This window comes from Diorhabda carinulata, chromosome 1, assembly GCF_026250575.1.
Source record: "Diorhabda carinulata isolate Delta chromosome 1, icDioCari1.1, whole genome shotgun sequence".
NCBI lineage: Eukaryota > Metazoa > Arthropoda > Insecta > Coleoptera > Chrysomelidae > Diorhabda > Diorhabda carinulata.
The window spans coordinates 34,095,879-34,121,590 of record NC_079460.1 but is presented as its reverse complement, the minus strand read 5'-3'; the positions used below and the strand labels follow the sequence as shown (position 1 = coordinate 34,121,590).

Genomic DNA, 25,712 nt, shown 5'->3' with positions numbered 1-25,712 from the left:
GTATGTCCATATTCATGATATATAATTTTGATCTTCTATTTAGTGCTGGGAAAAGGGGATACCATTACTTAAAGAATTGGCAAATTTATATGAAAATATTTTCTTTGACTACAAATTATTAAGTGATATTTTGAGATATCAGGCTAAATTTTATGATAACATTTTAACACAACTCCGTCCCGAACCGGAATATTTTCGAGTAGGATTCTATGGTTTAAGTTTTCCACTTTTTGTAAGGGTAAGTTTACTTTCACTTCTTTATTATATAAATATATTACTTTCTTACTACTTAGACCTCTTTTATATGGTTTTGTTGATAAATTATCTTAATTTTAGGTCTCTTCTAATTAAAATTTCGCAAAATTTAAAACCATAAAATTTTGACATTGACAATTTTCATAATTATATAAATCAATTGATCTCCTACAACATGAATATCAAAATAAAATCTTTTGTCAATTACATTAAATATTTTTTTTTTCTAAGTTGTTGTATTGAAATGTATAAAAGAGAATTATAAATTTTTTACAAAATTTTTTGTTTTTTTGTATCGTTGATATTTGTTATTATTTGATTTCAGAATAAGCAATTTGTATATAGAGGACTGGAATACGAACGAATCGGTGCCTTCACACAGAGATTACAAACAGAATTTCCATCCGCTCAATTTTTAATGAAAAATACTCCTCCAGATGATACAATTATGAATGCTGATGCACAATGTATCCTTTTAAATATCATTAGTTATCACACTTTGATCCAATTTCTGTATTTTACTTGATAATTCTGCTAAGAATTTGCTCCTGCTACATTCTCCAAAAACCAAACTAACAAAACGTCATAAAAAGAAAAAGGAGTACTACCCTGACCAAAAGACTAGGATAGCCCAACATTTCCATGATACCCAGAGAAATAGGTCCTGAATGCTTTGTACTTTAAGGGATGCATTGTGGAAAAGATGGATTTGGTCAAGTGTTTCTGTTTGAGTTTATATATTTGATAGCTTTAGAATCTACGTATTCGAGTTTGTACCAGTTTTAAATATTTTTTGTTCTATATAAATTTGTCGAATGTAATTAAATGTAAATTTCAACAATGCACGGTCTGTAATGAACATTGTTTATTACCTCAACACTAAATCAATCTCTGTAGACGATTACTGATTATCGAAATATGTATCAGAGAGTGTAATTGTTAGTTTGGTGTAATGATAGTAAACAGTGGGTTCAAAATAAATATCACCGACAATTCTTGAAATTCCAACTTAACATTGTCTGATTAATATCTAGAGATTCTTTTTTCTTAACAGTTTTATAGATATTCAAATTTGTAACGTGAAACCAATACCTGAACCGAATCCTATTATTTTGGCGTCCGATATTCCCGAAAAAATTTCTAGATTTTATCATTACAACGATGTTCGCAAATTTCAATGCGACCGTCCAGTCCATAAGGGTATTATTGACAAGGATAATGAAATTAAAGTGAGTATAGATATTTTTTATCAATTCAGTATTATAGTGCCATTGGTGTATTGATAAATTTCTATACCAGTCGTAACGTGGATGTAGATATTTTGTTCCAAAGTATACAAACTGTCTATTTTCAGACTCTCTGGATAGAGAGAACAATTTTAGAAATCAGCAATGTACTTCCTGGAATTTTGCGCTGGTTTGAAGTTATTGATCGTCAAACTGAAGAAATTCCTCCAGTTCAATATGCTTGTGAAACAATGCGTAACGTGGAAAATGAATTGAGACAGTTGATAACTATACATTCTATGGACCCGAAAAGAAATTTGAATCCGTTTACAATGAGACTACAGGGTATAATAGATGCTAATGTACAAGGGGGATTAAGCAAATACCAACAAGCATTTTTCACCAAAGAATTTGCAAAACTATATCCAGAACATAAAGTGTATGCTGAAACTCTAAGAGAATTGATTATTAACGCAACTAGCGTAAGTTACTAGTATTAATGAATTATCAACAGCTCAAAATGATAATTCAATATGTTTACAGGTCATTCAAGAAGGTTTGATTTTGCATGGCAAATTAGCACCCCAGAGTGTTCAACCCCTGCATCAAAGGCTTCTAGAAAGATTTATTCAGTTGAAAGAAAGTCTAGGCTCTTTCAACCAACAAGCAACCAATAGTATTGTAAAGTAAGTTTTTGCAATTCTTACAGATCACAATTAAACATATTGTTTCAAAGATTTGGAATATCTCTAAAATAATATTTATTTTACCCAGTTTGGGGAATAATATCAATTAATTCTTAGACAACTTCACCAAAATACCATTTACCATAATTCACATTAAATAATTTTCTTTTTAGTACTCCTCTTCCCCCAGTACCTACTGAAAAAAGGTTGTTAATGGAAAATGGAAGCAACCGATCTTCAGGGTCCAGTGGTAATTATGGACATCTAGTAGACCACCATACAGCTGAATATGATAATATTTATACAAAACCCGCAGTAAGTTATCTAGTTCTAGTGAAATGTGAGAAACTGAAACGACGATTTGGTAATTCTAGGAAAATGAACGATCAACTTTAAATAGAGAAAATCTGTCTTTACCAATGCCTATTAATAGTATAGCACCACCGATACCACAAAGAGAATGCAGACCTCGATCTCAAGGATTCAATAATCCGAGTTTTGCTGAATTAAGAACTCCTACAAGAGGACCAGTCGAATATAATAGTGGAAGTCTACCATCTATGAAGTCTAGGTAATTTATTGAAAACGTTTTAAGTAATATTTATGAAGTGAATAATGAAAAACATATACTTGTCCTATATCTAGCAGTAGTATTTACCTACCATTGCAAAGAGTTATATGTCAATTTTGGTTTACAAATTATTCCAATGAAGATGTGCTCAAAGTTGTCACCACTAGCGATTGGGTTCTTTGAGTACAGCTGTTGAAATTTGTAACTACACGCCCGAAAACAATTATATATATATATATATATATATATATATATATATATATATATATATATATATATATATAATCTATTAAAGCAGTGGTTCACAGGAACTACTATATTCAAAAGATTTACGTGTTTGTTGAAAACATGTCAACCATAACAATTATGCATTGAGGCTTTCAAAACAAGTGACAGGAAAAGTAGAGATTTTATCTAAAATTGTGATTGAAAAATAAGTGGGAAGATTGGTTCATTGACAGACTAATAGCTTATAGGGTTGATAATCTTCAAGATTATTATTTTCCATTTTCATTTGGTATGTTAATATTTTATCTTTTTGTAAAGTTTTCCATATAATTTTTCGATAATGAAATATCGGATTATATTTCATTATTTTGTAATTTTCTTAAATGAAATATTTGTAGTTCACTATGTTTGTTTTCAACTATTTCATACTATTGTGTGATAAAGAATGGTGGTTGAAAAATTAGTCATTACAATTTAAAAAAATATATACAATTAAATCATTTATGGTATACAATTTGATAATTTCCACGTCAATTCTCCTAATGAATTGTGTATAAATATATCAAAACTATTAGAACGAGAATCAATTGATATTCTGAATAATCACGACAGACCAAATACAAATTTACAATTTGATTAAAATAGGGATTGTAATGCACCTTCATATCGACTTGGAGCATTATGATATTTGAATTCACTTTAGGGATGCTGAATCTGGTGATTTGCCACTTCCTCCAAAACCGACGCATTCAAGAGAAAGGTCTCTGACAAAACCACCTTCTCCAAGACTGCTTAGACATGCGTTATCAATGACTCCTACAGATAATCAACATTTAAGGAATTCTTGGCCAGAAAGTGGTAACACAGAAGAAGCACCTCCACTTCCGCCAAGATCACACAGTAAGTGTTAAAATTTTGATTTGATCTTAACTACGTTATATGAACATTCAAATGAATGCTGAAAAGATAGTTACCTAAATTCATGTGATGAAAATGATTTTTTTCAGCTCCAGATAAACGAGTACACAGCTTACCAAACGAAACGCCTCCAAACATTCCTAAGAGAGGTCAAAAGAAAACAACACAATCTATGTGCAGTGTAGAGTATCTTCCATTGGAAGATTCTGGTCAAGAAACTAACCTTGTTACGTCAACCAACAGTCTTAGTACACATGTAGATAGTCACGATCTTCGTGACTCTGGGATAAGCATGACAGAACCTGCAATGAATAATTTTAATACTGCTAGCTATGAGGATTTTGATTTTCGAACACATCAAGCTGAAATGAATATCAATAACAGTCCAAGTCCAAAAGCAGAAAACGAAAATCCTCCTCCCATACCTCCAAAATCAACAATTTGTTCCTTAAATTCCAGTTTTGATTTAGGAGGAAGTCTGGAAAGGCCTAAGCGCCGCGAAGAACTGGATGTACAAAGTCCTGTTGAAGGTTATTCATGTCCTGGAATACACAATGAGAATGATACTTCGGAAAGTACTGAAAAAAATCCCGAATCCTAATTGGTAGCGTTCGCGTAATTTTATTATATTCACTGTGATTTGTTTTTTTGTATGATTTAGTTATGCTCTGTAAGACACATAGAAGTTATTGGTTTCAATTTTATTGTACTCATTTACATATTTTATTGAATTTGTTCTTGGGTAAAAAATTAATTTTAAACGAATAGTATTGATGAGTTTATACCGATAGCATATGTTTTTAAAGATGAGATTATGGAAGCCATCCTGTCCCTAATCATATTTTTCACTTCATAAAAAATAGTTCTATACTGCATCACTACCGGTATTACTGCCTACAAAATTAATGTACGTACAGTAGGATGTAGTGCAATGTACGCTGTGTTATATCTTATTGGAATTTATTCCAATCTGAATATGATCATTATTTCTGTTGATTTCTCAAAAAAACTAAATGTGAATTATCTTAAATTGCCGACAAAAATTTCGATTTGTCAGTCGTGAATTCCTCAACAGTTATCTTATGACCGAAGTAAATGTTATATTCAATTTGAATTAGTTAGTGTTGCCAAAACATCGATATTTCTTCTGGATTATTCAGGCTAAATTTCTCGTTACTGTTTAGGTCTAAGTTGGAATTTTTGGAACTGTAGGTGATATTCATACTGAACACACTGTTCACACTACCACTACATCAACACTCACAATTACACTGTCTGACACGGGTTTCGATAACCAAGTTATCGTCTTCAGCGACTGAAGGTAAACTAAAGCCTAATAACTTGACTTACCTGTTTTATACTCCATTTTTTCAACAATAAACCTTCTCCCGCGAAAATTAATTCCAGTGAAAACCTCCTTGACGGGAATCTTCACATTTATTCCTTAACCACTAAATTATAGAGTGGGCTGTAAGTAATTGGCCCTTTGTCCTTATTTAAGCTTTCATTACATTTAGCAATTTCAGTGCTTTCAAATTCAACAATTTTACATTATTAACATCTATGTCATGATTATGACCGGCAGCGTGATCGATTTTTTGGTTTGTCGATATTTTAAATGAGTTATGTGCTCTTTAAACCGGACAATAACGGATCTCTTAGTCTGCCTAATATACCTCCCGTCCAATCACCCCAGCTAATTTCATATATACCACTCTTTTCCAAATTTTGTATTTTATCCTTATGATTACCCAACAATTGTTTTAATGTGTTGTTGGATTTATAATAAAATTTAAAACCCACTCTGTTAAATATTCCTTCCAATCTCTTTGAATAAACAGGATTGAAAGGTTACAAAACAAATTTTTCTTGTTTTTCACTTTGAATTTGGAAAAAAATGGATTCACAGAGAGATTTCTTAAACGTATGACGATTAATTAATCCATTCACAATTCTTTTATCATAACCGTTGAGTACAGCAACATTCTCAAGGAAAATTGTTAAGTGGAAAGTGTGATGTACCAAGAAATGGAGACTGGACACTTTATGTGGGATACAATGAAAAGAATCAGCCAGGATGTAACTGCACGTAGCGGTGTGTTTGCTTAATACATCAAATTCCAGCCTATTACTATTTCCAATTACTAAAGTATCTAAAAAGTGTTACCGTCCATTATTTTCTATTTCATAGGTGAACTTTATAGATGGATATTTTGAATAGAGTTCCAAAATGAATTCGTCTACGATTTGCTTTTAAAAATGAGTTTTTTTATGAACAGCTCAGCCACAAACGGCCTATCACCGTTTGTGGCATAAATATTAATGTCGTAAAATTGTTAAAAAATGTATCAAATAATAAATTTTTAGATGCATTTGAAAGCAGTGAAATTGCTGAATGTAAGAAAAGCTCAATAAGGACAAAGGTCAATTTCTTACAGCCCACTCTATAGTTTAGTAGTCAAGGAATAAATATGAAGATTCTCGCCAAGGAAGTTTCAGTCTCTTAGTTTCGATAACTTGGTTATTGAAACGCGCTTGTGATTGTGAGTGGTGGTGTAGTGGTAGTGTAAAGAGTATGTTCACTATTACTGTTTAGGTAATTACGGTTGAAATTTCCATTAGTGTATCTGAATAACGTCACATCTCTGCCAATCACCACAATCTACAACTTTGCAAAAACTATCATAACACATTTGTAATAAGTCGAGAATTATTTTGATGAAACTGTTTCAATTATTCTCTGGTATGCAATTTCAATTTCTGGTGATGTGTCTTATGAATGGGTAAATAATAATGTTTGAAAGCATCTCGATATTTTTGTTATTCAAAGTTTGCATTAAATTAGTTTTTCTATATTAGTGTTGATAATTATCCGACAGCTCGAGTCAGAAATTGAATATTTAGTATAAGTTGATAGTTTTTCTGTTAGAATCTTGATGAGATTTTGTTGTAAAAGTTTTTAAACGAGAATCAACTGTATCAATAATTTTTCAGATAATGCGTAGGCTTCAACTGGAAAATGAATCATGCTTATCGATTACCTAATCTAATTAATAAAAACTGAACTGCCGTAATAGTATGCAGGTTTTTATATTTTCTGTATTGAATCTTTTTGATATTTTACTTTATACGTTTCATAATGGTTGTGAATGAAATAAATTTCAAAGTAGAAGTAGTTTTACAGAGCCAGGACTAAGAATATAATGTAGTTTATAAACTTTTTATTAGTATATTTATCCATTCCCTATTGAATATTCCTATAATGTATTTTTTATTGGCGTGAATCTTTCAAACATATTTTGTAATTTCTATTTTCATATTGTAGGCAAACCATTTTTAGATTATATAGAAAGTGTATCATAAACAATGGTAGTATAGACTACTCCACTTAATTAATTGTGCCAATTTTTATAATTTCCAAATCCAGAACTATTGAACTTTCCTGAATCATGGTCTATTTATAATTGTTAAGATCAATATATTCATCAAGCTCAAATTTTAATCATAGGTATCTAGAAAACATTTGTATACACAGATAAAATCTGTCAAATTCTAACTGAACTAAATATAATTACTTTAATGACAGTTTACATGAAAATAAATAAATATCAATGTAATATGGACAATCCACAAATTCATGGAGGTAACAATCAACGATTTTAATCTATTTAAAGAACTTTCCACTCGAACATTCTGTACTGCCAAAAATAAATTCTACAAATTTGTGAAAATTCACTCACTTCGAATACAATTAGTGAATTGAAGATTGTGTGCTACAACATAGGTTTATATTTATTCATTAGAATTTTTTGGCGAATAAGAAGGATGGTCTAACACCAGGATTGGTAGAAACCTTTCCAGAGATAAAGCAAAATGCATGTTTATGATTAATTTACAAATTCTTTCAGTTTCAGTAATCGTGAAAATATTCAATTGACGGTTAGACCTAATCAAGCTGTTCATTTTTTTTATGTAAAAGTCTGATCCGGGGATATTAAGTATCTTCAATAATTGGTCTATCGTCGATTTCCTTTTGCAATCTAATATTGTAAACACTTATGTAGTAAGTATGATCGAGTTTCGAAAAATAAAGCATTTTTATATATCAGTACACAGCTCTTTTCTTATCTAGAATTCGTTTAAGCGATCAATTTGACTTCCTTTAGAGGCAGCTAATTATAGGAAATTCAATACTCAAATAATTGGCATTGATATTATACATTTTATATATTTTCAAATTAAGCTGTTCTCGTACTACGCATAGAATTTTAATATATCTTTTCATTATAAAAGTCCATGGATTTAGAAAGTATTAGTATGTAAATTAAAATGTTAGCTTAACCTAACTAAAACAATTTGAAATTACCTTAAGCAGTTTCTTATGGTAGATCATAGATGAATCTTTAGCTACGAGTGCAGGTCATCTGTTGGACCAAAGAATTGAAACTATCAAGCTGTTTCTTACAATAAGATTAAAGAAATATATTTTTAAGATAGTTTTGCCATACTATTTCTAAAATAAACCTAAGCATGTGTCCATTTGTTGTAAAATATATTATCAACTACATTTTCTGGTGCCTTTTCTATAACCAATGTTTACGAACAAACGAACTAATACACATTTCCCCCTTCAATCTGTCATATGTTAATATTTATGTTGACTATTTCAAATCAATTTCTCCAACTGTGAGTCCCCTCTAGATTAATTTTATTTCTTTGATTTCCTCTTATCCATTGATTTTCCTCTTTCACTATTGTACATATTCTTAAAAACTTCTGTTTACTTTCATTGGTCTTATAGCATAGAGAACTGTTATCTCATCATGGTTTCTAAACTAATGTATTTAGTTTCTACCTTTTATATATTACAGTATCTACTTGTTTACCTGCTCGGTTGTTAAGTAGGGCTGGGCAATTATCAAAAAATATAATCGATTATCGATTATTTTCGATTAATCGAAAATCGGAAATAAAGCTTCAAAAGAACGATTGTGGTTTGATTCCTACAAAAAACAAGATAAAGAGCGAGTATACCACTAGGAACATACAGAAGACATTATGGTTTGATTCCCAATAAAAACAAACCAAATAATGAACCTACAGAAGATATTTGGAAGTAAGATTCTGATATTTAATTATGTTAAAATAATTATACAGAAAAAAATTTTTAATCGTTAAATTTATTATTATATTATTTTAACGACTGTACGAAAAATAGTGTGTATGCCATAGCCGCGAAACTTTTCAACGACCTCAAGATTATCTTGCCTCGCCCGCAAGCGGTCTCGGCGATAACTGTACGTTAAAAAGATATTTCGCGGCCTAACCATACAAATAACTATTTCAGTCTTTTACTTAGTAATAAAGCCACTTAAAAACTCTTTTAAATTCAATTAAACTGTACCAAAACCATTATGCATTTTTGAGAATGAAAATAGGCAAGTAACATTGTATTTTATAAAACCAAATTCTCACAGGATGTTGTCCACAAGCTCCACCTTACACAACAATCTCTTTTATATATTATTAATTAAAAGTTATAATTTGTCACTAGCTCTTAATGGGCTTGTTTCAAACTAAACTCTTTAGTTTTAGATTTAGGCTTGCAAGTTTCAGTTTCATAGTATTCATCTACCAATGTTTTACCTAATTCCAAAGAAATAGGTAGAATGGTAGATCCCGTTACATAATTTTCTCCAGGCAGAGTTTCTGAAATGTTTTGAATTGGAGTTAGTAATTCTAGTAGTAGTAAAGTCAGCGTTTAGTATCAGCTTTTAGTAATGTCCATTATTATAGGTTTGTAAAAAATTTAAGAGATTTACTTACTTAAATGTTATATATTTAATTATCAATATGTAGGTATTTGTATTTGGTTAAAGAGATTAATTAAAAGGGAGTGGGCTCTAACTTAATTTTATGTAATTGATTAATATAATCAATAATTGTGATCCATTTAATACAATGTGGGCCAAAGAGATCGAGAACTCAAAACAAATATTTCTTGATTACGGCAGCTATAAAGTTGAAAAATAACATTGTGATTTGATTCCCACCAAAATAAAACTAAACAATAGAAATATTTCTTATTATTCTTTTCTCAGAGAGAGTATTCTTAATAGGTAAGTTTCTGCAAAGAAAAAAAAAAGAAGTTGACGATGTCAAGTTTTGGATCCAGTATACCTACAGAACAGAATATTGAGTTACAGGTTGCAGGACCACAAAAAAGTACAAAAGTGTGTAAATTATGAAAAAGAATCAATCTTCGATAAATTGATTATTCTCGATTAATCGAGTATTTCCGATTAATTAAGTACCAACAGGACCTGACACTATTCGCTCGTATACTCATACATACACATTATCATCATGTAAGTTTGTTATAGTATTATCAGGAACTAGTATTGGAAGTTACTCTAGTCGGCATACGAACCTATTGTATCACACCATATGCACGTAACATGTTTTTCAAAATCTTTGAGTACTCACAATCATCTTTCAAGAGTATATTTACATTACCCATGATAATAATAGCTTTGTATCTTATGTATAACTTATCCATGACATTCTGTAGCTGATCCACAAATATATATAATTTGCCTTTAATTGGTTGATCCGTATATGGCTAACAAGGCACAATGTTTGTGTTTTATTTCAGCAGAACTCATATTAATATGTTGAGATGTAAATATGGCTACCCCACCATGTAATTTTCTAGAAAATCTACAGTAACTAGATACTAATGAGTAACTTCTCAATTTGATACTTTCTAAACTATCTATATCGAGCCAATGCTCATTAATGCAGAGTATATCAAATTGATACTAGCTCAAGAATACAGTTAAATTATTTACTTTATTTAGACATTTAGACCGAGTACTCATATTTTCCAAAAAGCATCTTATACATGGACATATAATTGTCTTCATAAAAAGTTTGTATCAACACGTGAACTGGGTTTAGCATTTCCCTGTCCTTTTTAAGAATGCTGTCCACTGCGTTGACAGTCACCGAAATTTTGAATTATGAATAAGCACTAGATTGACCCGAATTTAGTTTCACAACAATAACATTGTGTTAATAATTTTTCAAATAATTCGGGTCTACTTCAGGTTCAAAATTTGTTACATGATAATGTCTATGACTGTTTATAAAGCATACTACTGCCTTTAATGTGCATCGCTATTTTTCAGATTAACTACACTAACTAACTAACCTGTACAGTTTTTTCATTATGTAGTGTACTTCCCTACATCTAGTACACGCCTCTGATGACTCCTGTAGTACTTCAGCATCCGGGTTCGAAATTTATCTTTAGAATTTGTAGATCGAATGTGATCTAAATATTGAATATCTCCAACTCTTGTGATTTTCGAACAAAATTTTAACCGTGGTGGAATAAAAATTAATTATTCTTATCAGTATAAACAGAATGTTTTTTATACTTACAGTTGGATGGTTTATATCACTTAACAAGTTTTTTGATGTTCCCACAATTGCACAAATGAGCTTAATAATTATTAACACATTGCTCTCAAGAAGGAAAATTTTTTCACAAAAATACCAAGTCAAATATCCGATTTCCATGAAATTATTTGTCTGGTAGTATTGAATCAATCTAGAGACTTTATTTCTACCAAAATCTTCAATGATTTTAGCTAAATCAACGTAAATGGACACAAGCTGACTTCTTTTAAATAAGTCCTTTAAGATCGAAAATGTAGATTACTAATAGGAATATAAATCATTTTCTTAAAAAGTAATAACTGCAATGTATTTGTCAAAATGTTTGTACAACTATTATGCTTTGTTCCAAGTTAGAGATTTCTATAATAATGTATGTAAAGTACACAAGATGATATTCTATAGCAAAAAACACCTTAGCTACTATGTTCAATTTAATCAGGAAAAATAAATCGGAATAAAATAACTTTTTAATTTGTAAAATTTGAGTAAAATAGTATTTTTTCTAACACTCACTACCTTAATTTCTATATATTATATTTATATTTTCTTTATATTATATTTATAGTTATCGCTTGTTATTTTGGCAATCAACGTGTTGAGAAATTACATACTTTTTATTGCACTACAAATTTTTAAGAACCAATATGAATGAATAATAGTTCTATTTTTTTAACAATATTTATATTAATGCAAACTGAAAAAAAATTGCTTTGTCTATAAAATTTTCTAGAATGACAAATCCTTAAGAATTTTGTCAATTTGTGATAAGAATGTAAAGGTATTTGGTATTACATGGAATACATGGAAAACATTTGATAAATCATTGATTGACCCTTTTTTTTAAACTTTACTTAGTATGATTTTTATTATTCTTCATAATATTATTATTCTGATTATGAGGGTTTGTTTTATAATTAAATATTCTGTTTTGCACTAATTTTAAGCTGGTCTATTTCAATTTTTTTTCCACAATTTTGAATAAATCTCTACTACTTTTTCTCCAGTGCATTGTCGTTTTTCGAAACAGTTCTTCTGACTGTACTTTCACCGTTTCTTTATGTTCATTTTGGATTACAATATATCATTACTATTATAATTTGCTTTCATTCAATTTTTTTAGTTATTTTACATTTTTGAATTTGTCAGTCCTATATTAATACATAAGAAGTAGATTTAATCAGAACTACCTAACACACTAGCCAATATAATTGATAATTCTAATGATTGCGTAGATTATTTTCTAATGTGCTTTACTGACTACTAAATGTTTACTTTGTGTCTGTGTTTAATATTTGTTAGTTTCATTTGAAGCTAAAATTGTAATTTCTTCAATACATTGTAGTTTTTCTCCATTAATAAGAAAAAACAATGTAACAACTAAAGGCCATTTTTTGATTTGATACAGACCAAATAACATCGAATTTTTCAGTATATGTAAAACTGGTGCTATTTTTTTCAACTTACCAGAAACTACTATTGTTTTATATACCATATTAAATGTATGTACTGTATATATATATATATATATATATATATATATATATATATATATATATATATATATATATTCAAACTGTGAATTATTTGAAGTAGTCTAGTCTTTGTAAAACCTGCTGTTTCAGTATTGATAAAATATGCCAATGTTATATATATATATATATATATATATATTCTTTATTATTTTAAATTCAATTGATTTACTGGAGTACTTAGAAAAAATAACATTACATAATTATGTTGTAACAGCTGATGTCGACCATTAATAAAAAATATATCAGATTTTATTAACTATTTTGGAAAATTCATCCAATAGAACCATTGGAATTGTGAATACCGCAATTGGTGATTTTGCTTCAAAATATAATTTTCTATAGAAAAAAAAAATGATTTCACGTTGATAAGAATTAAACTTGGAGAATCGAACTATTTAACAATCTAATTATAAGCTATACCGTCATAAAGAATTTGTAGTGCAACTTTTTCTTATACTAATAAAGTTACCATAACCATGTTACCGAATCAAGATTTTAAATATCCTTAATGATTACAATGTATCATTTTTAACAGAAACCTTGCAGAATTACCAGAAAAAATACTTTCTTTTCCATATGCAAAAAAATGCAGTTTCCCAGATTCCTTACAATCCACATAATCACACCAAAACGATCCAAAAACCTCATTAAATTCACTTACAAAAATAAGAATAAATGAGTTGATACTTTCAAACGCATATGCATGAGTTACTGTTATTATTTTACATTTGAAATTATATAGTTTCTTGAAATTAAATAAATAGGTGATTTTATATATAAACTGAAGCAGCAGATTACAGCGTTAAAAATTGTAGCAAGTTTCTAGTAATACATTTTTGATAAATAATATGGATTTTATTTTAAATAAATTACAAAATTTACTTGAATTTGATTTATTCAGTCCAAATGTATGAAAACAAAGTACAATAATTGTTTTAAATTGAAGTGCAATATTAGAAAGAGGAAGAAATAGAAAGTTGAATGGAAAAAGTTCCATATTTTGCAAGTTTTCATTGATTCAAAATTTTTGAGATGCTAGGTGTGTATGATTTGCTTAGAAAAATTTGCAGATTTGCGAGTTTTATAAATAATTTGTTTTAATTTAAATTTTCACATTACCTTCCTAGCTTTCGAATACCCGTTAAGATGTTGTGATGAGCTTTTTATTCACACTGACTTGGAATGTGTGTTGCCTCTTTAAAATAAGTAGGAGGCATTCAGTGGAATATTTTTCATTTTGCTTTCAAGAAATAGATTTCAGTTTTGTCCGTAGGCCAATACTGAATGAAATTTTTAAAAAATATAAAAGCAAACAAAACGCATGAGCGATATTATATTGACTGCGGAATCTTCAGATAATATGAGTCTAATATATTTTTATTCATTAAAAAATTTATTTTGACTCACCAACACTCTATGTATACTAATTTTTTCAATCATGTGGTCAATATGGTTCTTTTACAATAATTTCTGATCTAATATCAATCCTAAATAAAAAATGTACCTAGCTATTCATTTTTTTTTGTAAATTTATAGAAGAAAATTTCATGGGAAAAAATATTAAGAGAATATAATAAAAAAATATATTTATAAAATAAAATGAACATTCTAGAAATAGAAACCAAAATAATATTTTCTTCTCAAAGTGAATCCTTATAAAAATTTGGATAAAATAAACAGTTTATGGGGAAGTTAATTCAAATCTCACTTTCTCCTGTCAATTGGTAGTGATGCTTTCTTAGTTTGGAAAATCTATAACGTTCTTGTTCCAATTTTTTTTCTAATTCCAACACTTGTACCTGTGACTCCATCTCAAGTCGCTTTGTTTCATAGAGGGTAAAGTTTGAAACATCCATATCCTCTATAAAAAACATGTATACTTAATGTTTAGTAGCCATGACCTGTACAACTGTTTTAAGGTGTATCTATAAAAGGAAACTTCTATCATATAAATTGACTATTGTACAGGAACTAACTGATGATTAATGGAAGAATGGTAATTTGCTATTTTTTTGAAATCATTTAATTTACATTGAGAGACGAGGGATCAATGGATGAGATACGTTGAGTATAATATAATCAGAACCCTCAAAAAGTGATCATATAAGTAGGAGATTTACCTTCAATGGGATATAGAAATTTGACAGCCAAAATATGTAGTTGTACTAGACAGAGTATTGCCAAAAACTATGTGGAGAACATTTTGATCATTTATATCAATGTACTTTACCTGATTCGTCGATAAGTTGACTACAATCGTTAACTGAAGCTAGAACAGCTCCGGTTGCTTCGCTAACATTTTTAGACGCTTGAGTCAATTCTTGTAAATTTTGACTATTTCTGTCTGCTTTAACTCGACTGGCTACAACTAATTGGGCTGTAGTTGTGGCAATTTCATGAGCTGCTACTACTAATTGTTCCAATTTTCCATTCGATTGAACAACTTCATCTATAGCCACTCTGAAAATATCCAATTTGGATCAGTCATTTCCAAGTGAAATAATATAGAATTACTATTAACAAAAGATAATGAAGTTGTTTATTTGTTGTAATTGTCAGTTATGGATATTTAAAAAAGGTTACAGAAATTCACATTTGGCTAATTTAAGATTATATATTATAGGCTTTATGAAACAAAAATATAATAAATAACAATTTAATAAACAAAAAAATTAGAATTATATTTTAAACTAAATGGTCAGGAAATGATATTTTGAAGGTAATAAAACAAAATTGAACACTTTTAATGTAAAAAATTAGTTAATTTCAATTAACAGCAAAAATTAAATAAAGAAAGCATTAATTATATTGAATATTTACCTAGTACCCTAGTATCATTGGTAATTATATTAAAAAAATCATGCAACTTACATTAAACATTTTGCAGCAAGCGCTACTGCTTTAGCAGCTGATGTAAATCCATCTGTCCATTGGTGATTCCTTTTGTAAAAGTCATTTGCACTAGCTGTTCCCTACAAAAGCAACAATTGAAAACCATGAAAACACCACTAAATAAATGAACATTTGCAACATTATGAAATATCTATGTTAATAGCCAAATCTATAAAAAAAAGGATTCCATTCTAGTCCAAATATTTAATAAATATATAAAGCGGTCTAAAATTGTTCTAGAACCAATAAAACAAAAAAAAATATGTACCCTAAAACAGAATAATGAGGTAGATACAAACCTCCAAAAGGGAGAATTGAGAACCTCATTTTTTGAAACACTTGTCAAATGATTTTTATTGTGGAGTTCATATTCCATGAGTTTTTACATGAGACGAGACCTTTTTTATTTATTAAAATCGAAAACGGTAATATCTATAATATTATTACAACAGCATTGTTTGGTCTAAGGAAATAATCTTAAAAATAATTTCTTCAAATTATTTGAGAAAATGTGTTAATAACCCTCATTTATCCTCCAAAACTAAGAAACTTTTATTCATTTGAAGAGGGGTAAATGATGATATGAAATGAATTAATCTCATAATCGTTTCCAAAATATGAGCTTCCTAATCAAAACAGTTTCGTAATTATTTATTTAAAGAGTTGGTATTGGCATTAGGACAAATATTCTAAATTGAATTTTTTGTGGTCAATCCTCAAATCGAGCAAATATACATACCCGGCCTTGAGCAACAATTTCAGCTTGTAATAATTTCGATTTGTTAACCAAAATTCTAATAGTTCGCATCAATTTGGTACAAGAATCTAATATCTTTTCATTGACTTTTAATTTTATACCAGAATCGGTAGCCCGTGAATTGGTCAACATATCCTAAAAATTATGAAAATTGAAAACAATACAATTATCAATTTTGTGAAAATAAATGCCTGAATTCGATTAGCAGCTTCTTCAATAGCCTTGTCCATTTCTGTCATTTCACTTTCAAGCATGTTAACTAGAGTATCTTCTTTTTCTCCAAGAATAGATATATCTATATTATCTGCTGAAGCATTTAATTCTCCTATTTTTTCTTTGGCTTCTTTAACTATTGCTTTGGGGTTTTTGTTATATTTTAAAGCTTCAAGGATGTTTAAAATTATAACACCTAACTCTTTACACATCTCAGCTACCTCTGAAAATGATCATTTTTACTCTATAAAGATCAATTATGATAAAATGGAAAGTTTTAAGAAATATGGAATTATGAACTGTGTGTATTATCTTAAGAACTACAGTATAGAAATACTCTTGAGCAATCTGTAAATTCAAAAACATCACATATCCAATGTGATACCTCTAGTTCTTTATTTTGGGCGAGGGAGAGCTTTTAAAGAAAATTTATATATTAAACAAAAAAAGAAGCCACAAATTAATTTATTGATAGAATTATTATGAACTTACTTTCACCAAATGAAATGTCAGGACTTGTATTGCACACTGCTTTGCCTTGTAATATATAATTTACATGCTTGTGAGTAATTTTATTTGCAACAGTAATAATACTAGCATAATCGTCTTCTGCAATATTTGAACAATACTCTAAAGAGCTAATACAACCTTTTGATAAACATTTAAAATAATCTGTCGAGCAGATAACTATTGTTAAAGCAGGGTTATCAACTTCTTGGATGGCATGTCTCATCATATCTTCAAGACTATCTAATGATTTCAATACAACATTTGTCAAACAATTCCGAGACTGGTTTCGTTCTAAAATGAATAAGAAGCAAGCCTAAATTTTATAAACATTATAAATTAAATTATATAATGTGTGTCTATACTTAAGTTGGAACCATATAGAAAACCTTTTTTGTTAGTGGTTTTATGAAAAAAAGTTATTCTTGATAATAAGTTCTGCATATATATACGAGGTTTCTTTATTTTTTACAATTATTCAGAAAAATGTTATAGAGTAAAGTTGTTTTGATTTAAAAGTTATATTCAAATATGCAACTACAGCCATTTATTATGAAAATTCAGGTTTTATGATTATTTACTAATGATTCCGAATTAATAATTCTGGCTGGATACAATTTATCTCTCTTACCTGTTAAAAATATGATAACCTTTCTATTTATTACTGTTTTTGAACAATCTTCTTTTTTTTTAACATTTGATTGTTCTTTTGTCAAACTCTTGTAATACTTTCCGTATCATATTTGGAGTAGTTTTTTGGCATTCTTCAGAAATAATCATCTCCAAATAGTCTAAATCATCAAATGGTCCTCGCTGATAAACCTGCTGTTTTTCAAATAGCCCCATAAGAAAAATTCAAGGGGAGTCAAATCAGCAGACCTAGGAGGCCAAAAAATATCTGAATACCTGTGAATCACCTTCCCATTAAACATATTTTCAAGGAGTACTCTAACGTTTAATATATTAATTTAATTGTCATACATTCTTGTAACGGAAGGTCATGCAAAAAATTACATTCTTGATTTTTTAATAATTGTAAGTATTGTGCGGCATTTAAGAAATATTGAAAAAAAAAAACGTTCCAGCTAATTTATTTTTGTACACACCACACCATACGTTCGTTTTAAAAGAATATTGGTTCCGAGTTTTTATTACAAAGTTTGGATTACTGTTAAGACCACCAGCGACAATTTTGTGATGAGACGGTTCCGTTTGAAGAAAATGTTGCCTTATCGAAAAAGATTATAGTTCTTGTAAAAAACGGGTCTTCATCCAACTTTCCTTGGATCAGAGCGCAGAATACAAAACGAATATCGTAATCTCTTGGATGTAACGTCTGTACAAATTGCAATTTGTAAGCATGATATTTATTACCTTTCAATATATTTGCCACTGTATCTTTTCTTACTGAAGTAGTTGGGATTGCAGAGGCCCTTTTTCTTAATTATATTTTTGGGTCTTCTACGACAGAAAACAGCACTTCAAATTAATTGTCTTCATTCTTCATTCGCGACCCATTTTCGGCTTAAATTTATTTTCTATACTTCTACTAGCCTTAAATTTATTTAAAATTTTTGTAACCGTTAACTGCTTAATGTTCCTATGCGGATGTCTATTATTAAAAATATTTGCGGCCTCTCTACGTGTGTTGTAATTGTCTCCAACAATTAACACAAGTTCTATTTTTTCTTCACGATCTAGTAAATTTGCCATTTTTATTGTAATTACAATTACAATATATGTTTATTAAGCAACTTTAGAATAAAGAATGAATTATGAAAAGAAATACTGTTTTTATTATCTTCTGTGTTTCAGCTGTTACTTCATATGTAACTCGCCAGAATAATTAATACGAAATGATTAGTAAATAATCACAAAACCTGAATTTTCATAATAAAATGGCTGTAATTACATATTTGAATATAACTTTTAATTCAAAACAATTTCATAACATTTTTCTGAATTGTGAAAAATAAATTTCTTATTTCTTAGACCTTTTGATATGTTTATCTTCTTGATTTTAGGTCTCTTCTATTTTAAAATTTTTTTTGATAGTTTTTAAAAGAATGATATATTTTGATTATATAAATATAAATACTCAAATTGACAGTCCCAATACCATATTTTGATAAAGACTTAAAGAAAAATCAAAAAGTCAATTCTATATATCTTTCAAAACCTAAAATCAAGAAGATTTAGAAACATAAACATATCAAAAAGTTTGAGATATATATATAAATATATCCAACGCTTCTTTAGATCAAATAACCAATTTTTTAGAAGATTTAGAAAATGCCATTATGTTTGCTCACTCAGGAGTTTTACATACTTCAATAATGCCGGTTAACGAACTATTGTAATTAGTAGATCATTTAAGTAAAATCTACGGAGAAAACAAAATCATTAGATTCAAGAATCCCTTATATTTTTATGAATTTGCCTGTATACAAACGTAATCAAAGAAACTAATATAATCTTTGCAATACATTTACCTATCTTAAAAAATGATAATTACCAAACCTTTCATCTTATTAGCTTCCCCTATCATAATTCCATGATTATTCCTGAAAAATGTTTTTTGATATCTGGTACAAGCAGCCACCAGTATGAGGAAATTCTGTGCCCGAAGCTGAACAACCTCTACTTGTGCCAAAATCATGAAGACATCAGTGCAGACCCTTGCGTCATCCCCTTATTGAAAGCCAAAAAACCGACCTGTCAAGCAAGCCCAGCAGTTTTGACCAGTTAGGTGATTAAAAGAATTGACGAAAAACTTATACTAGCATCCCTACCGTCCCAGTCAAAATCGGATTAAACTGCGATAAGAGACACATACTATTGATTAAACGGAATACACAATCAAATCAAAATTCCTAGTGCTGAAAATTCCACATTCAGTAATACCATTGTATAAAGAATAGGATAGTAGGTTAACCTTATGAAGATATCATACACAGCACGTCTTTTCTTACTGTACGTCGTAGCTTGAATTACGCGTTTCCTTAGCTTTGATTGCCGAATAACCCCAATAACAGATGGCGCCAAAATTAATTAAAATATTATATTCAACCCTTAAGCTGTGTTGCAAAGTTTCTTATTTTGGGTGCCTATAGTAAAGTTGTATTTGAGTTCATTATTGTATTGTGTTCGCTGTGTTATTGTTGAGTTTCGTTGGTTGTGCATTTGGATTATTTTTTTATTTGAGAATCTTTGAATTTGGATATATATTTCATTACTAAGGTAAGTGTATATATTATTACATTTAATATACAGCTTACAATTTCGAAAAAAAATCAAATTCATATTATTTCAGTCACCAAAGGAAAGTACATATATTTTATATACCTTTGTGCAAGTATCCTTATTTCTATCCCAAATTTAAGTGATTAACAGATTAATGCTAGTGTTACACGAAATCATTACAAAAATCTTTTCTTTATACATTGAAATTGGTGACAAATAATTAATACTGAGATTAAGTTTATTTTCGGTTCGAGATGAATACATAACATTATTAGAAACATGATATTTCAAAATACACCCTATCTATCAATGTACTGTCGGTTCGAATTTCGAAGATAAAGAAAACTTCTCATTTAGTTGGGATCTTTCCAAAAAAAATTAGTTGTTGAAAATAGTGCTGTTTATTTCAGATGGCACTAAGCTAAGGATTAATTTTATTAAGAAAGAGCGTAAAAGTAACTAGATGGCGTGCAAAATTGCCTCAAATGGTTTTAACATTGTCACTGTTCTACTGTTCACTGTTCTACTATATAATATATAATACTCAAGAAATAACCCTCTGATACTACCAAAATTTGATTGGGAATCCTCTGGAACAGAAAAATATACAAAACAACCCATTAAATTAGAAACAATCAACCTTCAATCAATCAAAGAAACTCCAAGCTAAATTAACAGGACCAATACAATATCAAACAGTACACCCTGCAATATGGAATATTCCAGGACATCTACTATTCATTGTATTAGCCATAGAAACTTAGGAATTTTGAAGACATGTTAAACTAAAGAAGATGAAGAAAGCCAACTAACAACCCCTTTGATGGTGTCATTCTAACTAAAGGGGGGAGGAGTTATGTGGAGTTATTTTGCACAGATTATATAAAAATATCTGTGTCAGCTTTTAATGATAGAAGAACTTTATATTATTACTATTTATTTTCACATTAATCTCTTCATAACTCTAAATTTGTTACCTTGTATTTTACATTAAATGAATTTCGTTTTTAAAAAGATATTTCTTGTACAAAATATCTTAACTAGCTTCTCTTCATTATAGAACAAAAACAAAATAAATTCATCTAGATTTGGTGAAAAACGTCAGAAGTTAGCAAAAACATTCAGACAAGAAACATCCAGCATAAGAAAAAAAAACTCTTTCACATATTGATAAAAGAGATGATGAAATTCATCAACATAAGTAACACAATTCCTAGGATTCTCAAATATTTACAAAATAAGTAATACAATCTAACTATCAACATAGAAATTTCCTATGGTCACAGTCTGAATTGAAATCAAACCCTTGAACATATAAATTATTATTTCATGAATAGTTTCCTTATACTACTACAGAATTTTAATTTTTCAAATATCATACAAGATTTACCTTCAGATAATTTATGTTCTAAATCCAATATTTTGTAGAACATCTGCTCAGATGTTTTCTTAAGTTCTTCATTTTCTAGAGACATGAAAGTTAAATCATTTCTAACTTCATCTCTTTCATAATAAGCCTCTATCAAAATTTGATCGAGCATCTATAAAATTTATGTAAATATTCGGGTTAAATTTAAAACATGAATTTACTTACAAGTTATAATAATTCACATAAAAATTAGCTTCATTATAATGGAACATTATATCGCAGTAACTGGAAACATAAATTTACTTACTTGCGTTTCTATCATAAAAAGTTGTTTATCTTGTTGCAATGTAGAAATCTCAACACATTTTTGCTCAAAATCTTCTTGTAACTTTTTGTTCTTCATTTCTAATTTATGTAAATTTTTAAGAGCATCTACTAATTTCCTTTCTATGTCAGCTTTCTAAAAAAGAATAGAATACACAATGAAATAAAATATATATTCAACACATGTAACATTAACTATCCTCCTTCAAATATAAATTAATTAAATCAATATAATGAGGTAGATACAGAAGAAGATATAAAAAGTATATATAAATCATAATCTCTACTGAGAACATTTTATAAGATCCATTAACGCCAAAAGTAAACATAAAATAGTGGAATTCAAGAAAATTGCAGACTATTCCATAACAATACTCAACTTATTTAGAGGTTCCACAAAGAGCGCACATATAAAAATTTGAAATATTGAAAAAAAAAGTTTAATATCTGAAAGTAACACTAAAATTATAGAATTCAAAAACTGTTAAAAGAAAAGAAGGAAAATAACTAAAGAGCCAAGGAAAATAAACGTAGTGGATCAGTGCTATGGAAATATATCAATAGATAGAAATAAAACTGCAATAAGTAACTGAATGGAAGATTTGTCATGAGAAATTATAAGCTAAATTTTAGAATTCGTTATTACAGGTTATGACTGAACAAGTGAACAATTTCGATAGAAGAAACTTCTCTATTAGTAAAGATAAACCACAATTGTTCCTTCAAAAATACTCGCAATTAAATGAAAACTTCTATAGTGAATAATGAATGTAGAATAGGATACTTACCTCTCGAATTTTTTGAATGTGTTCATCTCTCAGTTTAATATATAGCTGCTTAATTCGAAGGAATTTTTCGTTTTTGTCTTTTTCTAAAAATGTATTAGAAAGAGTTTTTAAATGTTTCTGTACAAAGCTGTTTGCTGAAATAATTCAATTGAGTGGTATAACAATCAGTTTTCGTGGATCTGACTTGCGCATTTCGAACAGTATAAACTTTCATGACTACAGTTACAAATCAGTCAGTTGCTTTTATAACTGACTGAAATTGACGAACGTTTAAACATTACTTTTTAATTTTAATAACACCAGATTTCAACAGAAACTTTAAAAAAATACTTATAAATTATAAAAAAATGATGAAATTTAGAGAATTCAATTGATTTTACTTACGTCCAGAATCTTCAAATTGTTCCATATCAAATGATTGTTGAAATAGATTTTCTTTTGAATGGCGTTCTTGTGCTAGTTCGCTTTTTTTAGTAGCAAGTTTAATCTTTAATTCTGCTACTTTATCTTTCAATTTGGTTACTTCCTTTACATAATTTACCATAAAATCATTTATTTCACGTCTATAACACATATGTCAATGAATAAATATTTCGTTACTATGAAAATGTATTAGATGTGATTAGAGGGAATCTACCATATTAGCGAAATTTATTAATTGGAGGAGAAAGAGCGCGAAAGTGTAGTCACGTGCTAATTAACCGATGTTCAGCTTCGTACGTTGTGTCATAAAAATTAAGCTTTGAAAACTGACTCCATTATTTTTAATCTATGGTGACTACTTGGTTATTTTGATGGTCGTATCCCGTATTACATTTACTCATGTTTTTAACTATTCATCTCTGGCTAAACTACATGCAATAAATTAAGTAGGAAATGTCATAAGCAATTTTGAAAGAATAAAATTCGTTTCTAAATCAAAGAATTTGTCCTGACATCTCAACATTAAGGATGCATGGTCAGCATCATAGATAAATAAAGAGTTGAAAATTATCCATGACGAACTTTCAGTGTATTAATTTTTTATATTATTTGAAGAAATTATGTAATTTATGAATTCAAAGAATCTTAAAAATTTTTAATATAAATATTAATGAGCACACTAAAAAGATATTCTACTCGCCAAACATATTCTGATTGATCATTATAAAAAAAATGTAAATCCTATATAATTAAATATTTTTTATAGCTCAAATTGTATTGGCACTTACGTCTTGTAGTAGTTATGTTACCAGGAAGCGGATAAAATTACCTTAATAATTCAACTTGTGATCTCAAAAACTTTCTTTCTTTCTTCATTTCATCTTCAGCGGATAAATCCACAACATTTTCACGTGATTGTGTATTAAGGATACCTGTTTTCTCTGCGGTATCAATGGATATTTCTTCGTTGTGAGATTCTTGTGATACAATGACTTCTTCCTCCATTTCACTCGTTTCAATTTGGTCCATAATTTGTAGGATTGTGTCAAAAGTTTGTTACTTTTAATCTAATATTTCACAATTGATACGTTCGTTCAAAAGAATATTTTACTGTAAATTTATAGTGCTTACTTTCAAATATAGTTAGTAAAACGATAGTTGTGACATTGTTCAAATGATTGCCAACCTAAAGAAATAATATTCACTTTTTGTATAAATTTTTACACTGGTGGCAATGAGAATCAACCAATTGGAACTGCTGAATACATAGGAAACATTTTCGCATTTCGAGGTTATGTCTTTGACGTCACCTATATTGGTGGGTTTCTTGTGCTTTTTGCTGTCTTTTTTGTATTTACAGACACTTTCAAAAATGTATTTTAGCTTACTTAGTTTTCAAAGATTTTTTTATTGACTTTAGTGAAGGTAAGTTGAAGTTTTTTAAATCCTTTGATTTATTGATAAGCATATGCTGGTTTTTCATTATATTATGAGAGGTTCACAAATATGGAAAAACAGCCAAAAAGCAATCAATCTATTCTAAAACAAATTTATTAACTTTAGATAACTTAAATAGAGCAAAATTAATATAAAACTGTAGAAAGTTCATGATAAAATACTGTTTTGGGAGAGCTAATTTGTAGTTTGGTCTTATCACAACCTACGAATACTAACAGGAGTCCTGAGGGGGTACTGTAGCCTTAATGGACACTTGACTGATAATGCGGCGTGCAGATTCTGCTACTCAGAGGACGAAACCTCTATCCACATTCTCGAAGTGTGAGATACTCCAGAGTATTACACCTGGCAGCTTATGAAATAGGAGACGAAAATCTCTGACAGCTAGAGACATCACACATTCTGAACTTTCTAAGAGGAGTGAGATTAATAGATCAAATGTAAACACTAAAAACCCCATTACCACAACAGAAAAGGGGGGACATAATAGATCTTCTGGGTCGCGGTGTACATGATACCCAAATATATAAACATAATTGGTCTTATCATTCAAAAAAGTATGTGATACTTTTTAGCCATGGTTATATTGATGGGAATCACATTCGTTAAAAGATATAGAATTATGTGTAAATGGACCTATGATGTAATCTTAGTCTCAATTGATAGACAATTGTGAAAACAATTAAGATTATTTGTATTTTAAGTTTGCGCACAATATTTCGCTAAACGACTATGTTGAAAATGCAAGATATTCAATATTGATCACTACACGTTCCAACTGATTGGAACGAGAAAATTTTAAAAATATAGGCCTATCACAAAAAAAGAAAGTGATCTGTCACATAAACAATACATCGT

General features: G+C 29.0%; 2 protein-coding genes across 3 annotated transcripts in view; one reads left to right on the top strand and one right to left on the bottom strand.

Moving 5' to 3' along the window:
• Positions 1–7,993, top strand: part of LOC130901869 (dedicator of cytokinesis protein 3) — a 67,033-nt gene extending 59,040 nt beyond the window's left edge. For both annotated transcript variants that reach the window (XM_057813519.1, XM_057813526.1), the window contains 9 exons: positions 44–238; positions 581–722; positions 1,318–1,484; positions 1,610–1,963; positions 2,025–2,167; positions 2,341–2,482; positions 2,542–2,738; positions 3,670–3,866; positions 3,974–7,993. In XM_057813519.1, coding sequence (XP_057669502.1) covers positions 44–238; positions 581–722; positions 1,318–1,484; positions 1,610–1,963; positions 2,025–2,167; positions 2,341–2,482; positions 2,542–2,738; positions 3,670–3,866; positions 3,974–4,485 — 2,049 coding nt within the window. In that variant the 3' untranslated portion in view covers positions 4,486–7,993. The remainder of the gene's footprint in view (positions 1–43; positions 239–580; positions 723–1,317; positions 1,485–1,609; positions 1,964–2,024; positions 2,168–2,340; positions 2,483–2,541; positions 2,739–3,669; positions 3,867–3,973) is intronic.
• Positions 7,994–14,450: 6,457 nt separating this feature from the next.
• Positions 14,451–24,890, bottom strand: LOC130891316 (huntingtin-interacting protein 1-like). Its single transcript, XM_057795956.1, has 11 exons — positions 24,226–24,890; positions 23,358–23,536; positions 22,974–23,056; positions 22,169–22,321; positions 21,883–22,033; positions 17,235–17,543; positions 16,721–16,965; positions 16,512–16,664; positions 15,752–15,852; positions 15,111–15,340; positions 14,451–14,741 (listed from the first exon to the last, which is right to left on the bottom strand). Exons 1-11 carry the CDS (start codon positions 24,423–24,425, stop codon positions 14,578–14,580), a joined length of 1,968 nt encoding a protein of 655 aa, XP_057651939.1. The 5' UTR covers positions 24,426–24,890; the 3' UTR covers positions 14,451–14,577.
• Between the last annotated feature and the right edge of the window lie 822 nt (positions 24,891–25,712).